Source organism: Globicephala melas, chromosome 20 (assembly GCF_963455315.2).
Source record: "Globicephala melas chromosome 20, mGloMel1.2, whole genome shotgun sequence".
NCBI lineage: Eukaryota > Metazoa > Chordata > Mammalia > Artiodactyla > Delphinidae > Globicephala > Globicephala melas.
Genome location: NC_083333.1, coordinates 34,769,538 through 34,787,613, shown reverse-complemented (window position 1 = coordinate 34,787,613; position 18,076 = coordinate 34,769,538). Strand labels below are relative to the sequence as shown.

Sequence of the window (18,076 nt, the reverse complement as noted above, 5' to 3'; positions counted from 1 at the left end):
TCTTAATAGCCGAGGAGATTGGGCAGGGTGACTAGGTAAGGAAGAAAGTACTGTAACAGAGTCTAAGTAAAGAGCACCATCAAAAACTTGGGAGATATAAGAAAATGTGAAAAGAATAGGAAAGAGTGAGGAATTCAGAGTGGTGTAACATAGGCATATGATGGGACACAGGCATGATGGGAAACAATACTAGAACCAAATCACAGAGTTTTTAGATGAAGGTATTTAACAGATCTGGTTTCTATAATAAGTAAATTCAAAGAAAATTCAAAGAACAAAGGTGGGCGGGGGGGCAATGGGCCTATACTTTAAAAAAGACTTCAGACATACCAACAAAATACAACGTGTAGACCCTTCCTGCATACGGATTAGAACAAACCAATTATTCAAAAAGGGGGAACGGGACGAGGAAAAGAAGAATTGGAAATGTATCTCTTCATGACATGGATGAGGTTATCTTATTTTCAATTCGTTCATGTGTCTATCAATGAATGTTTACTGAAAATATTTTATTCCTATTTCTCATTTTTATAAATGTAAGTGCTAAGAAAACTTATTTTTATGAAAATTATTTTTAATGATCAACTAACAACTTGATCGGATCCCTAATTTTGTTGAAATTGAAGGGCTGAAACCACGTGACTTGTGAAAAGATGTTAAGTCATTGGAGTCACTGCCTTCTCAATAACCTTATCAATATTCTAATTTGTCTCTTAGGTGCCCTGGAAGGCCTCTTACCCCAGGACAATGTACTATTTGGGATGGCCTAGAGATGTGCCTTTCTTTTGTAAAGTGAAAGGAAGAAAATATGAAAAACTGATCAACTTTAGAATCTGGAAATTGAGCTCCCTTAAAAATATCCATGGGCTTTCATTCTTTTATTTCACCCTCATTGTATGTATCACTAACTCTAGCACTGACTGTTCAATTATTTCATCCATCAAGTCTTGTCTCTACTTGTTTACACACTGTAGGTTCCCTGAAAGCAAGATCGGGATCCAAATCTCTTCTTGAAATCCCAGAACCTACACCTCAGCGTAAGGTGCATGTTAAGACTCTCAACAAATGATCACTGAATGAATATGTAAATATCTCACCACCATTCCAAGTCCTCTTTCTAGTTAGAGAAAAAAGACTTGAGATAACCAAACTGGAAATCAGAAGAAACTTGAAATATCATCACCAACCCTATTTTAAAGTAAGAAAAAGACTGGTTTACTACCTAAGCTTTCCTACCTATCTAAAATAAGAAAAACTCAAAACAACTAGGAAATAGAAAACTAAAATGTACAAGGATTCATGTTTTATTACACAAGATTTCTGGTACAACTAGCCTAATTTCTATGGAATTTGAATAATTGTACCAATTGTTCCCTCAAAAAAATCAGTTGCTATTCTCTTCAAAAGATTCAAGAAAAAAATTTCATCAGATAAAAGATTATATTCCGCCTTCACTGGTTTAGAATACTTGTAAAGTCAGGATCTCAACAGTAATTAAATTAGATAACAAATGAGAACAAGTTAAAACTATAGAGCTCTGAAAAAATATTAATTTTCTTCCTAACACTGACAGACTAGTTATATATGTGAATTTCTTAGGTGACATGCAAAAGTAGATCTTTTTGCAGTGACTATCAGACTGATCTTCACTTTGTTGAGAAGTAAATTTTGCAGAGTATGGTAAAGGAGTTCTAGCCATCAAGTCAAATACGAACTTGAATGAATACTTTGGTCCTCTATCTTTATAACTTAACATTGTCAAAATTACTAAGGTACAAACATCAGTTAATTCAGTAATAATGTCACAAAGAGAGATTCTATTATCTGTTTCAAATGAGGTCCTCTTAAACCATGTAAGCTTTTTTCAATTTCATGAATCATTCTTTAATTCACAAAAGTTTACTGAAGATATACTATGTACCAAGTACTGTGTTAGACATGGTATTTTGAATGTGTCAAATACTATTTTACTTTAAAAAGATAGAAGAATCTTTAAAAATATTTTTTCTTCATTCTTCTTCCTTTACAAAATTCAATTTTTTTAAGAAAGCTCTTTCAGGGCTTCCCTGGTGGCGCAGTGGTTAAGAATCCGCCTGCCAATGCAGGGGACACAGGTTCGAGCCCTGGTCTGGGAAGATCCCACATGCCACGGAGCAACTAAGCCGGTGTGCCACAACTACTGAGCCTGCACTCTAGAGCCTGCGAGCCACAACTACTGAGCCTGTGTGCCACAACTACTGAAGCCCGCGCGCCTAGAGCCCGTGCTCCGCAACAAGAGAAGTCGCCTCAATGAGAAGCCTGCACACTGCAAGGAAAGAGTAGCCCCGCTCTCTCTCAACTAGAGAAAGCCTGCGCACAGCAATGAAGACCCAACACAGCCAAAAATAAATAAATAAATAAATAAATAATTTTTAAAAAAGATTAAGATGATAAATTTAAAAAAAAGAAAGCTCTTTCAACCTTATTTATAGTACTAAATTTATATGATTCTGAATAATGTGACCAAGCAATAAGTTTTCTACTTCACTAGAGAAAGTTATATTTAAAGCCTGATGACAGAAGATCAAACAAAAAAAAAAAGTTGAATAAACTACAAATGTTTGCAATTCTAATATAACAAAAATAATTTTTGTATTGCTCCTGTACATGTAACATAGAGTTTATATGAGAAAGTTTATCCTAAAGTATGGATATGCATTAGAAGCCAGCATCACCTTTGATAGTTTCTAATTCTCCAACTCTATTTCAAGAACTCTTATTTACACTCTGGGTTTCTGTTTTACAGGTCTTTACTCACTGTTGACATCTACCTGTGCAGAAATATCTCCATCTACTGGCAATAGATGAAACTACAGGCTATTTTTGAAAGTACCAGCAGAAAGTCATTGAAGACTTGGATCCAAACAGTTCTCCCATCTCCAAAATCCTGAGCCATTCAAATTACTCTCCAAAGCTCTTCCACTTCTTACCAAAACTGGATGGAGGGGTTGAGGGAGAATACAATTAACTGTCTAAATGTTTGTTATATCATTTAAAGATAAAAATTATAACAACAGCTAATTTAGGGACTTCCCTGGTGGTCTAGTGAAAAAGACTCCACGTTCCCAATGCAGGGGACCCAGGTTCAATCCCTGGTCAGGGAACTAGATCTCACGTGCACACCACAACTAAGAGTTTATGTGCCACAACTAAAGAGCCCACATGCCACAACTAAAGATCCCACATGCTGCAACTAAGACCTGGCACAGCCAAATAAATTAAATATTTTTTTAATTATAACAATAGCTAATTTAACTATATGAATTCCTTACAACACACTGGTACCCCAAGGTGTACAAAACATTTATGCCTATTTTATAAGACATGATTTCATTTAAATCAATACCTATATTAACCATTATTAATGTTGCACTTGCTCCTATAAAACAGCATATAATCGGTTATGACTACTTTATTTAAAACACAATCTTTAACGAAATTGAGTTATTTGTAGTGAGGTGGATGGACGTAGAGTCTGTCATAGAGTGAAGTCAGAAAGAGAAAAATAAATACCGTATGCTAACACATATATACGGAATCTAAAAAAAAAAAAAAAAATGGTTCTGATGAACCTAGGGCCAGGACAGGAATAAAGATGCAGATGTAGAGAATGGACTTGAGGACACGGGGAGGGGGAAGGGTAAGCTGGGACAAAGTGAGAGAGTAATATTGACATATATACACTATTAAATGTAAGATAGCTAGTGGGAAGCAGCCTCATAGCACAGGGAGATCAGCTCCGTGCTTTGTGACCACCTAGAGGGGTGGGATAGGGAGGGTGGGAGGGAGAAGCAAAAGGGAGGGGATATGGGGGTATATGTATATGTATAGCTGATTCACTTTGTTATACAGCAGAAACTAACACACCATTGTAAAGCATTTATACTCCAATAAAGATGTTAAAAAAACACAATCTTTGTACACTACTATATGTAAAACAGATAACTTATAAGAACCTACTGTATAGCTCAGGGAACTCTATTCAATACTCTGTAATGACCTATATATGGGAAAAGAATCTAAAAAAGAACAGATGTATGTATAACTGATTCACTTTGCTGTACAGCAGAAACTAACACAACATTGTAAATCAACTATACTCCAATAAAAATTAATTAAAAAATAAATACATAATCTTTGATCAAAAATGTCAAAATACATTAACAGAATACTTTACAGCTTGAACAGTATTTTTCACATACATTATTTCTTATCTAGCAGGATCCTAAAATAAATAACACTCTTTTTTTTTTTTTTTTTTTTTTTTTTTGCGGTACGCGGGCCTCTCACTGTTGTGGCCTCTCCCGTTGCGGCCTCTCCCGTTGCGGCCTCTCCCGTTGCGGAGCCCAGGCTCCGGATGCGCAGGCTCAGCGGCCATGGCTCACGGGCCTAGCCGATCCGCGGCATGTGGGATCTTCCCGGAGCGGGGCACGAACCCGTGTCCCCTGCATCGCCAGGCGGACTCTCAACCACTGTGCCACCAGGGAAGCCCCAACAACACTCATTTTAAATATGCATTTATAACTAAAAGCATAGTCACCAAGAAAATAAGTGACTTGCTTAAAGGCACAAAGCTTATCAGTGGCATAACTAGGATATGAACCCAAATTTTCTGCCTCCAAGTTCTATACTCTTTCTACAACATCCCAACTGCCTCCAACAATAACAGTAAATAGGTCTACATTACAGATGTCTGCTTTGTGACAGTTCCCAGGAATGCACTGTGGTCAAATAAAAGAGTCATCTTAGATTTTAATAAAATTAAGCTTTTTCCACATACAGATGGGCAACAGGCACATGAAAAGATGCTCAACATCGCTGATTATTAGAGAAATGCATATCAAAACTACAATGAGGTACCACCTCACATCAGTCAGAATGGTCATCGTTAAAAACTCTACAAATAACAAATGCTGGAAAGGATGTGGAGGAAAAGAGAACCCTCCTACGCTGTTAGTGGAAATGTAAATTGGTGCAGCCACTATGGAAAACAGTATGGAGGTTCCTCAAAAAACTAAAAATAGAGTTGCCATATGATCCAGCAATTCCACTCCTGGGCATATACCCAGACAAAACTCTAATCCAAAAAAGATACATGCACCCCAGGGTTCACAGCAGCACTATTCACAATAGCCAAGACATGGAGACAACCTAAATGTCTATCAACAGATGAATGGACAAAGATGTGGTACATATATACCATGGAATGCTACTCAGCCATTAAAAAATAATGAAATAATGCCATTTGCAGCAACATGGATGGACCTAGAGATTATCAGTAAGTCAGAAAGAGAAAGACAAATACCATATAATATCACTTATATAGAGAATATAAAATGTGACACAGGACTTCCCCGGTGGCCCAGTGGTTAAGAATCCGCCTGCCACGGCAGGGGACACGGGTTTGAGCCCTGGTCCAGGAAAATCCCACGTGCCGCAGAGCAACTAAGCCCGCGTGCCACAACTACTGACCCTGCGCTCTAGAGCCCGAGAGCCACAACTGCTGAGCCCGAGTGCCAGAACTACTGAAGCCCACGCGCCTAGAGCCCGTGCTTCACAACAAGAGAAGCCACCACAATGAGAAGCCCATGCACTGCAACGAAGAGTAGCCTCACTCGCTGCAACTAGAGAAAGTCCACACACAGCAACGAAAACCCAACACAGCCAAAAATAAATTAATTAATTTTTTTAAAAATGCGACACAAATGAACGTATCTACCAAACAGAAACAGACTCAGGGACATAGAGAACAGACTTGTGGTTACCAAGGGGGAGGGGGCTGAGGGAGGGGTGGAGTGGGAAGTTGGCGTTAGCAGATGTAAACTATTATATACGGAATGAATAAACAACAAGGTCCTACTGTACAGCACAGAGAACTATATTCTGCATCCTATGACAAACCATAAGGGAAAAGAATATTTTAAAAAAGAATGCATATATATGTATAACTGAATCACTCTGCTGTACAGCAGAAATTAATACAACATTGTAAATCAACTATACCTCAAAAATTAAGTTTCTTCCTTTCTTTTGTCTTATAGGAAAATATGCTCATAATATAAAATATAAGTTTAAGAAAACCATCGGGACTTCGCTGGTGGCCCAGTGGGTAAGCCTCTGCCATTCCAATGCAGGGGGCCTGGGTCTGATACCTGGTCAGGGAATTAGATCCCACATGCATGCCGCAACTAAGAGTTCATGCATGCCACAACTAAGGAGCCCACATGCTGCAACTAAGGAGACAGCAAGCTGCAACTAAGGAGCCCACCTGCCACAACTAAGACCCGGCACAACCAAGTTAAGTGATTAATTGTTAAAAAATTTAAATTAAAAAATAAAAAATAAAATAAATAAAATTAAAAAACCATAATCCAACCCACATTTGACAAAACAATTATATCCTTTCTTTTCTATTGCCACATTTTAGATATGTTTATTTTTTTTTATCCCACCTTTTTCCAAAAATGAGTTGAGAGGGCTGATAGCTGGTAAACAGCAAACTTTGTTAAGTCATGCTTATTGTAATCCACTTTCATCAGTAAGAGACAAAAATAGTAATAAACTTTTCAAAGATTCATAATAGAAATGTTGAAAAGAAAAATATTGAGCCCAACCTAGGTTTATTCTGATTTCTTATATCTCCATTCATGGTACTATAGAATTTTTTTAAAAATCCATGTCTGACACATGTCAAGAAATTGATAAATATTTGTTGACTAAATAAATGAAACAGGCTCTAAAGCAGGGGTCCCCAACCCCCAGGCCACGGACTGCTAACTGTCTGTTGCCTGTTAGGAACCGGGCGGCACAGCAGGAGGTGAGTGGCAGGCTAGCGAGCAAAGCTTCATCTGCCACTCCCCATCACTCACATTACCGCCTGAACCATCCCCTGCCCGTCCATGGAAAAACTGTCTTCCACGAAACCAGTCCCTGGTGGCAAGAAGGTTGGGGACCACTGCTCTAAAGCATTACAAGATCCTAAAGTATTATGGGGTCCTAAATTAAAGACTCAATTATGCTTATTAAACTATCAAAATGTTTATGAAAAGTTCAATCAATGTTTGAAATCAGAAGACTTAAGTTAAAACTACAGTAATAGGAAAGTGTGAATTATAAATAATAAACTTACAAAGAAAAGAATTATAGATGAAAGGAACAGAATGGAGTCCAGAAATAGAACACGTATGTTGTCAACTGATTTTTAGCCAAGGTGCCAAGACAACTCAACGGAGGAAACAAAAGCATTTTAACAAATGGTGCTAGGAAAATTGGATATCCATATGAAAAAAAAAAAAGAACCTGACCCTTACTTCTCACAGCAAATTTTTAAAAAGTTAAATTTAGGAGGGTCCTACACCAAAATGTAAGTGCTAATATTATAAATACTGCAGAAGAAAACATAGAGAATTTTTAGAACTGTGGATTAGGAAAAGATTTCTTATATAGGAAATAAAAAGCATGAACCATAAAGAAAAAAACTGATAAACAGGGCTTAATCAAAATTCAAAACTTCTGCTCTTTGAGACACTATTGAGGGGGGAAAAATTGCCACAGATTAGGAGAAAATATTTGCAAAACACATATCTGATAAAGGACTTGTATCCAGAATACAAAAAGAATTCTCAAAACTCAATAATAAGAAAACAACCCGATTTTAAAACTATGAGCAAAAGATTTGAACAGATATTCACCAAAGATACACAGATGATAAATAAGTCCATTAAAAGATGCTTAACACCGTAGGTCAAAGGGAATTAAAATTAAAGCTACACTGAAGTAATCTCTACACACCAATTAGAATGGCTAAAATCAAAGACTGACAACAGCAAGTGCTGAAGTTGTTGGCTAGGATTGGGAGCAACTGGAACTCTCAGACAACACTGGTAGAAATACAAAATGGTACAACTCTGAAAAACAGTTTAGCAGTTTTTTTTTTTTAAGTTAAACACATACTTACCATATGATCCAACAATTCTAAACATTTACCCAAAAGAAATAAAAACATGTTCACAAAGAGAGGTATACCCAAATGTTCATAGCAGCTTTATACATAATGGCAAAAAACTGGAAACTAATGTCTGTGGATATTTGTGAATGGATAAACAAAATGGGGTATGTGTGCATAATGCAATATTCCTCAGGATTAAAAGGAACAAACAACTGACACACAACATGGGTGGACCTCAAAAGCACTATTCTAAGTGAGAAGAAGCCTGAATCAGAAGACTACATACTGTATGATTCCATTTACATAAAATTCTAGAAAAGGTAAAACTATTGCAACAGAAAGTAAATCAGTGGTTGTCAAGGACTGGGGATATGAGGAGACTGGCTGTGAAGAGGCAGGAGGAAACTTTTGGGAAAGAAAGAAATGCCATTTGTGCAATCATCTATATAGGAATTCCTACCTAAAATCAGGATTTATTTTAAACTAAGTTTTATGTCTGCTGTCAATTTTTAGTAAGAAACCAAATGCCAAACTTAAGACACATGTTGATATTTCTTAATTCATATCAAATGCGGTTTTTAAAAAATCAATGCCTTTAGAAACGATTCTAAAACAAACACAAAATTCTTCACTTTGTTCAATTAATTATGTATTAGTGGAAAAATACAAAAGAAAAAAAAATTTTAATGTTAGCATTCAACTGTAAAAAATGCCAAATACTGATACCTGGAAAACTAGCATTAGTGAAATAGTAGGCTTAGTGTTCAGCAAAGTTGCTCTAATCAAGCAAAAGTAGATATGACTGCAATCCTAAATACAAGCCAATAACTAAGGTTAGAAAATACAATGGATATGCCACAAATATAAATTAGATTAGCTGGAATTACATTAAAACATAGGAAGAAAACTATTAAACTATCCTAAGCAATATGAACAAAAGCTTAAATAAACGTAAAAACATAGCATATTCCTAGGTGGGAAAACTTAAAACACTTAAATGCCTCCTTTTCCCAAATTAATGCATTCTAATTACAATCCCAATGAAATTTCTTTTTAAATTTAACAATTTTAATATTCACGTGTAAGAGCAAATAAGTAAAAAGAGTCAAAAAAAATTTCTAGCACAATGAGATTAAACTAAATTATAAAGCTACAATAATGAAGAGTATGGCACTGAACAAGAGATAATCTGACTATTATAACTAATTTGTTAACATAACTAAAAAGATATCACACCACTATGGAAAGGAAAAATTGATTAATAAATAATGATGAGATGACTGAGTAGCAATTTGGGGGGAAACATCTTCCTAAACCATTTTTAAAAATACTAAAATAAAATGTAAATATTTACTAAGCCTCTTGAAGAAAAGGGTTTTCCTAAGTATAGAAATGATAGGAAAAACAAAGGAAAAGTTGGACAAATTTGACTCCTAAAGTAACAAATTTATTCAAAATCATTTTTCTTTCAGAAATGATCAAAATTAAAGTCAAATAACAGACTGGGGAAAACGTCTGTAACAAATATGACAAAAGATTAGTATCTTTTTTAATTCTCAGGAAGATCACTAAGAAAAACACAAATGGCCTAAGTGGTAACTAGGACAAGACCAAACAAGGCAACAAAGAGAAATATAATTAGTAAACAGACAGGAAAATATTCAACTTCACAAGAAAATGTTAAATACTATATGCCATGAAGTTAGCGAACATTTTAAAAAACAAGAGCCAATTCTTGTAATAGAATATTAAGAGGGACACATTTATTCAATGCTGCTCTAAACAGGCACAATTCTTTTAGGAAACAGTCTGACGAAAAATTAATCAAGAACCTAAAAAGATCCACACCCTTTAATGCAACAGCACTCTATGGAAATATCCTAACAATCCTTAAAAAAAAAAAAATTATCCATACCAAGATGTTTACAAATTATCTATAATAACAGAATTTGGAAATAAAAGTTAAAACAAGAAAAAAATATGAACAATGGTTGTTGTATAGATTCTCTTAACTGGTTATCCTAAAATCAGTCTTCGTGGTTCCCATTCCAGTCCATCCTTCCTATTGCCCAAAGATTAACATTTCTAAACATCAAATATATTGAAGCTTAAAATCCTTCAATGGTTCCCACTATATTAAAAAAAAAAAAAAATCAAACTTCTTGACAAAATATAACAAGGTCCTAAAATGGGTTGGTCCCTGTCTACAAGCCTCACCTCTTGCCACTCACACCCAGTGCATCAGCCATAAAAAACATGTATAAAACTACAGAGAATTACTTCTATGTCTCCAGCATTCATTCAAAATAAAATGCCAAAAGGCTCTTAATGCATGCTGAAACAGGATTCTGCCTTCATGGAGCTTACAGCACAGACAACAAATGCCCTTCATTGAGTTAGGTCTGATGCTAGAGGAAGAGCCTCTTAATCAGAGAGGAAAGGTCAACACAGGTCAAGGAAAGATCTGTGGATAAGGGTACCTTGAGTTGAGCCTTAAAAGATAAGCAAGTATCTCAAGGGACAAGGGTAATTCCAAATAAATGAAATTATTTTATTTTCCACACAAAATCCTGTAAGTTTGTAACAGGCTTTCTAGACAGACAGCTTGGGTTCTGACATGTACTTAACCTCTCCAAATTTCTCCTACCTCTTGAAGCTATTATGAGAATTAAAAGTAATAACAGATGTAAACTTAATACAGTGTCTGGCACTTAATAAGCATTCAGTACATGTCCCTCATACAGAAACACATAACAATGTTGATTACAACAGTACATTTCAAGGGTTCAGCTTTCTTAGAGCAAAGAAAGTAACAGTAAACAAAAACAAAGGCAAAGAGAGAAAAAGCAGTAAGAACAGGGTTAAACATGTCACCATACAGCCAGAGTCAAACGGTTCTCTCTACATACCATGATGATATCCTTGTACTACACATTACAACAGCACAATAACTTATATTCATAATGATACTGAATCATAAATAAAACATTAAGTTCTGTTAAGTATGGTCTATTTGAAAGGAGTAGGGCATATTACATCTTTAAAAGCCTTCAAAATCTTTAAAAGACATCAAAAATAGCTAAAATTAAAACCTTGCATGGTTAAAGCATGGATCTTCATTTACCTTGAAAACTTGAGTTATATACTAAATATGCTAAATTACATGCTAAATAAATGACATGTTAGTATGTTGTGATAGTTATAGTTCAACCAACAGGAAAAAAGTAGAATCCATGATTAAACACACACACACACACTCTCTCTCTCTCTCTCTCTCTCTTTTACTCACCAATGAAAACCAAACTACATGAAGCACCTAGCCAGGTTCAGCCCCCCGGCCTGAAGGTTTGACTAGAAGAGAGAAACTTAAGAGAAAAGGAAGGAGCTAAGCCACATTGGCTTCCTCCTCAGAAACCAAGAAAAAAAAAATGAACTGGGGACATTCAAATCACTAACGCCCCTAGAACAAGTCATTATAGTGTACAGGCACATTCCCACTTAGAAAACTGCGAGGTATAATCAAGTTGTAATTTTTAAAGCCTTGAATCAATAAAATATGCAGTAAAACAATACTAAGATACCAGCATATCTAAAGTGAGACTTTTAAAGGTAATTTTCCTTTAGCTATAGACAAGGTTAACCTCATTACTGCTTAGGGTTTTATAAATTAAGAACATGAGATGCACTGTACGAAAACATTTAAATTACAAAAAGGTCTGCAATAAATGTTCTGGAGAAGTAATCTGTTATTTCTCCATATCTAAGAATTTTAAATATTAGAAATTATACTAACTGCTTTTTCCAGCCTTTGGTTTTAAAAAACAGTAACATAGGGCTTCCCTGGTGGCGCAGTGGTTGAGAATCTGCCTGCCAATGCAGGGGACACGGGTTCGAGCCCTGGTCTAGGAAGATCCCACATGCCACAGAGCAACTGGGCCCGTGAACCACAATTACTGAGCCTGCGCGTCTGGAGCCTGTGCTCCGCAACAAGAGAGGCTGCGATAGTGAGAGGCCCGTGCACCGCAATGAACAGGGGCCCCCGCTCGCCGCAACTAGAGAAAGCCCTCGCACAGAAACGAAGACCCAACACAGCCATAAATTAATTAATTTTTAAAAAACAGTAATATAAAAAATTACCCCCAATTTTTTTACCATCAAAGAATATCTTCTATCCAAACCATCATAAGAAAAGCCTATTCGTAAGTATAATGTATACAAATTTTACATTTTATAATCAATTTGCTCTACAAATACTAGTTGAAATTGATAGCTTTACCATACAGCCCATTTTAATGATCAAGTGTTAAAGTGTCATAAGAAATAGAAGTAGCTTGATGGACCAAATCAGATTTTAACCACCAATGACCTGAGGAATCTCAAATTTGGGATTAAATTAGCCCTTCCTTCTTTGCATCAACAAATACTAAACAGTTTGCTAGTTGACTGTGGTCTCAGGAATAACATGTGGAAAAGTTTAATATCTGTTGTGGGCAGAGATCTCATGGTTCAAATATTTCTCCTTCAGTTTGTATGTATGTGTGAGAGTGTGTGTATGAGAGCGTGTGTGTGTATGTATGTGTGTGACAGACAGACACCATGCAAGAGTTGTTTACATCTTTCAGTAAAGGTGCAACTCTACATTAAGGATATAATTGAGTAACTACAATTCATAGGGTACCTGGGAATCAAAGACAGTCTATAAATTTAAAATACTAGTATGGTATTAACTTAAAGCAAAGAACAATTACTTTAAATCATCTTACAGCCCAAGTGTATTGTAAACCAAATAAAAAATCACTACGGGATCTGTTTTTTTTTTCTTTTAATTTTCCTCTCTTATGGAACCTGAATCTAAATGAACTGTTAAACACTTAGTCTAAAGGTATGCCAAACATTTCTTAAGGTCTTAACAAAGAATCAACTTTTTTTTTTTAAACAAAACGAGGCCTAGGTTAAATATTTTATTTGGCTTCTCAAGATGGACTGAAAAGTTGGGCACCAGCTCCAGACCAATTCCTGGACGCACATCAAACACAGCCCTGTCATTTATCCAGTCAGTCAAAACAATCTTTTCCATCTAACTCTTTAATGTTTATGTCCTAAAAAGCTGCTAATTGAATCCAGCTCTTGAAACCTTATTTGTTAAAATCTATACCATCTAATCTGTAAACGAACAAAAATGAAAAAATACATGTTAACTTTCCTGGCAAAACAAGAAAATCCACCATACGTAACCAAAATGGAGAGGGCGATGTTTTTAATATTTGAATAGTTTTCTCTTAAAATATGACAGAGACAAATTCCCAATGGTTTTAAGAAATTGAGAGTATCTCAAACTGTTTTTACAATTAAGGGGACACAGTGTATTTAAAATTCCTCAGAAAAATGTAAAAATACAAAATCACTCTACAAATTTAGCCCAGTATTTTTTTGGAGGGATAGGGAATAAGTGTAATCTTTTCTCCTAACTTTACTCGTGAATTTTTATAATGTATCATATTCAGTAAGGAAACCACAGATAAACACTTTAAGATCTGTTGAGTCACACTAAAAACCTCAAACTCATTCTGCAGAAAATCAAAATCCCTGTTTTCTCCCTCATTTTCTTATTGTGTATACAGCCTAGAAGGAATTAAGTGGCCACCAGCCAATTTCTAATACTTTTTGCACACCTGGAATCACAGGTTCTTTCCACCATCACTGACACAGGACTGACTCCAGAGAGGAACAGATAGAGTAGATAAACTCTAAAGCAACAAAGATCCCTTATAAAGGTTTCCATTGCTTCCTAAGAAAATAAGGAAACTGAATGGGGGGAAGTAGGGGAGACAGGCATCTCCCAATCCAGGTTTTCCATTAAGAACCACTCAGTTAATGATTCTTTGCAATCTTCCCTAAGGAAGGTAAAACTGTCATAAAAGTAATATATTTTAAAAACTGCAGCCAACATATACAGTCAGGCTAAATTCTCAAATACCTAATTCACTGCAAGTTTTTATCTCGAAAGTTCAGCCAGTGGACTGGGATGTGACACACAAGCATTCAATTACAAAATTAGTCCATATAAATCTCAAAGTCTAGTGGAGGCAAACATAATTACAGTTTATTCTTACACGCGCACCCACACACACATACACACACAGATTCTCTAAGGAAAGCCACCTTTCTCACCACATATCTGAATATCAACGTGGATAATTAAGAATGAATACTGAAACTAGGATAAGTACACTGGTTTCCATTACACTTTTCAAACCCCAAATAATTTTTCCTTATACTGGGGTAACACGACCATGTAAGAATATCAAAAACGGCGCTGTAAGCATAACGTACCTGTAACGTTAAAGATTTCATGCACTTGGAATCATAAACACTTTGTAAGAAAAGCCTGCTATCTAGCAACCCCTCCAGACATTCTTTTCCATTTAGAAAAGGGAAGGGGAGGAGAGTGGGGAGAGAGAGAAAACTTCGCTTAAAGTCTGTCTGAGTACATACTTAGAAATGGACCCAAAAAAAGGTGTTTTTAAAGCAGGTCTAGAGTTAGCAGTGAGACACAAGCTCTGCGGCCTACAAGGAAAAACCCCAAACACGCTACCCTACAATCAAACACTTCCAAAACACAGAGGGTACAATGAGCCCGAGTCGTCGGATCAGGCAGACACACCGGAAAAGTCAACCTCAGTCTCCTTCCCTCTCAAAGCCGTGCGTTTCAGGTGTGTGGCACCGGCTGCTGTGGCTGGCAGCAGAGAGGGAAGGTCTTGCACGCGGGCACAAGTGGGCGAACAAGTTAACAACCAGGGAACACACACACACACACACGAACACACACACGAACACACACACACACACACTCTCTCCCGTTAAGAGCTCCATCTTTAAGGAGTGTTTACTGCGCGCAGTCAGCAGCCGGATTCAATAATCCCCTCCACAGGAGCTCCTCATCCCCTCCACGACCCCACCTGGGCAGTAGCCCAAGGGCTGCTCCCCGACGCCCCGAGAGAGAACCGTGCTTCTCGGACCAGGCTTTTCGACCTCAAATCCGCCAGGAATTCCAACCGGGGGACCCCCCCCAACAAAAGACACCCGAGTCACCCTTGGCTTTTGTAAGAATTTCCAAACAAGGCAGAGTGGTTTGCAATTACTCTCCCTGAACTAGGCCTTCCCACGTTCCCGACTCTCCACTCACCATTGATCGCGACCCTGGCCCTTCTCAAGGCCACAGGCACCCCCCCGCCGGCTCGGCCACCCCGCGGCCGCCCCGGCCCGGCTCCTGCCGCCCGCCCAACCCCCTCACCTGTCAGGCGCAGCTTGACGGGCCCGTTCCTCCGGCCCCCGGGGTTAGACATGTCCCCGGCGGCGGGGGCGGCGACGGGGCTGCGGCCGCGGCGCTGGGCCCGGGGCCGGCGGGCGGCGGGCGGGGCGGGGGCGACGGCGAGGCGCGGCGCAGTCACCACAGCGGCCGGGGCTGGGGCCCGAGCAGCCGGCGCCGCGGCCGCCACGGCCGGAGGGTCCCGGATGTGCCGAGCGTCGTCGCCATGAGCCGCGGAGGGAGCGGGACGCCGAGCTCCCCCCTCCTCCCACTTCTCCTTCCTCGGCCCGGGACGCACAACAAAGCGGCAGCCGCGGCCGGCCGCGCCGCCTCCGCCCGCTCCCGCGCCCCGGCTGCCTCCACGCAGCCGCCTCCGCCTTTCCCTCCTCTCGGCTCGGCAAGGCCCAGGAGCCGACGGGGCCGGTCGGTTGAGGCGGGCGGTGCTCGGCGGCGCCGGAGCAGGACTCGGGGCTCGGCCGCTTCCTCCTCCACCCGCCCTCTTGTCTGAGGGAACCGGGTCTTGGGGCCGCCGCCGCCACTCGTCGGCTCCGGGGGCGGGGAGGAGACGGGGGGGGGGTGGGGGGGCGGGACCGACGGGGGCGGGGCCGGGGGCGGGGCCTGGGCAGGCGCGCGCAGGGTGCCTGGGGCGCCGGGGCGCTGGGGCGCCAGGCCCGGGTTCGGCCTGGGCGAGTCGGTCTGTGTTGGTGTGTCCTGCTGTCCCATGCAGGAACTTGAGGAAGGAGCGGGCAAAGAAGCAGAGTGGCGGCGCCGAGGTCTGTGGTGCCAGCAGGGCCTAGTGTTCATCCCGCTTAACGGAGAGCTTTTGTCAGTGCAATGCAGACCGCTTTTATTAGACGCCCACTGTGTGCAGGGCTCTGAGAGGCTGGGGCGAGCAAAGTGATAACCGAATCCGCTGCGCTCCGGATTGAGCGTCGCTGGGGTGAGGGAAGAGACACTATTCCCTTACCGAGGGTTCCAGCAAATCCCCCGGGGTGTTTTGCTCCTGGTATCGTAGTTGCCACCACCATCCAGGACTCACCTGGTGAACGAGATCAGGTTACCGGCCTGCTTGGGCTCCTTTTTCAGCTGTAGCTCAAGGATAGGAGGATAATAATGCCTGCAAGGATAATTAACAAGATAAGCCTTCGAGAGCAATGTATGAAAAGCTCTTCGTACAGCACTGTATTTCGTTATCTCAGGAGGGAAAAAACAGAAAATGAAATAAAAATAAGTGTACCTTACCCTTTGACCCTGTAATCGCACTGTTAGGAATTTATTCTTGATATGATAGTACAGATGTTCTTTGCAAACTTCGGTTAATAACAAAAGGGGGATGAGCTAACAGCCTAATGGTGAATTACATCAACAGCATGGGTTTTAATGCCATTTAAATGGCAATTATGAAGACCATATAATATAGAAGAGTTTACAAATAATCAAGTTTAAAAGCAGAATAAAAAGTTGTATGTATGCATGCAAACGTATGCATGGGGGATTTTTTGTGTGCCTTATTAGTTTTGCTTAAGACTACTACTATTGCAATTTTAAATGTTTAATAAAGTCTGATATATTTTAATCCTAAGTCAGTGTCAGTCATTTCTTTTAATTCATCAGTGATGTCATTTTATTCTCCAGATCAAGTTACCTCCAAGAACATCTCATCAGTCTGGATACAGCCCTACAATTAAAGTGATCCAAAAATTATATAAAGTTCTGGAAGTTAGACTAGAAATTCAGGGGACGGTGCTAGAAATTCATTCAACAAATACTGAGTGCCTACTATGCGCAAAGCAGTGAACAAGTTCCTTTAGAAATGCTTCTTTGTGCTACAGAAGCTCTGAAGATACCCTAATCAATTTCAACAATAGTTGTGATCACAATTTAAACGACTAGATGTATAATGGCAATAAAACTTAGCAAACTGATGTATACATACGCATTTGCCCCATTCTAATGGCACCCACTGTTCCCAACCACCCACTAACACAATTTGTAGCTTTGTATTAGGTAACAAAAGTTAGGATTTCAGAACACAATGGAGGAGCTGTGGAGATTGCCTGTTGTGAAGTTTAAAGCAGTACATTCAAATATGTAAGTGACAATTCAGAAAAATGTATACATGCTTAATATGCAGAGGAGGATTTGTTTACTCTTGCCTGCATGTAAGTTTAAATCTCATTGTTTAAAAAAACGATTCATATAAGAATAGTTTAGGGATTCTCTGGTGGCGCAGCAGTGGTTAAGAATCCGCCTGCCAATGCAGGGGACACGGGTTCAAGCCCTGGTCCGGGAAGATCCCACATGCCGCGGAGCAACTAAGCCCGTGCGCCACAACTACTGAGACTGCGCTCTAGAGCCCGCGAGCCACAACTACTGAGCACGTGTGCCACAACTACTGAAGCCTGCGCGCCTAGAGCCTGTGCTCGGCAACAAGAGAAACCACCACAATGAGAAGCCCCTGCTCGCCACAGCTAGTGAAAGCCTGCGCGCAGCATCGAAGACCCAACGCAGCCAAAAATAACCAACAAATAAATAAATAAATTTTAAAAAAAATAATAAAACCATTTATACTGTTCAGGAGAGCTAAACTTTCACTGGATTACATTTCAGCATTAGATGCACAGCATTGCTTCATCATGGCAACACTTTTAGACATATTTTTGAGAAAGAAAGGGAGTAATAACAATTCTTAGGAATTCACTCTTTTCTTTCTGCCTAAAATAGAAATCTACTTCTAATGTAAATTGTACTTGCACAGGTCTCTAATGGGTATGGGAATT

At 39.3% G+C, this 18,076-nt stretch overlaps 1 protein-coding gene across 1 annotated transcript in view; it reads right to left on the bottom strand.

The window, feature by feature from the left end:
* SMURF2 (SMAD specific E3 ubiquitin protein ligase 2) overlaps window positions 1-15,387 on the bottom strand; it is a 118,859-nt gene extending 103,472 nt beyond the window's left edge. The window contains exon 1 of the mRNA XM_030843385.3: window positions 15,282-15,387. Within this exon, the coding sequence (XP_030699245.1) occupies window positions 15,282-15,333 (52 nt within the window). The 5' untranslated portion in view covers window positions 15,334-15,387. The remainder of the gene's footprint in view (window positions 1-15,281) is intronic.
* Window positions 15,388-18,076: the final 2,689 nt, after the last annotated feature.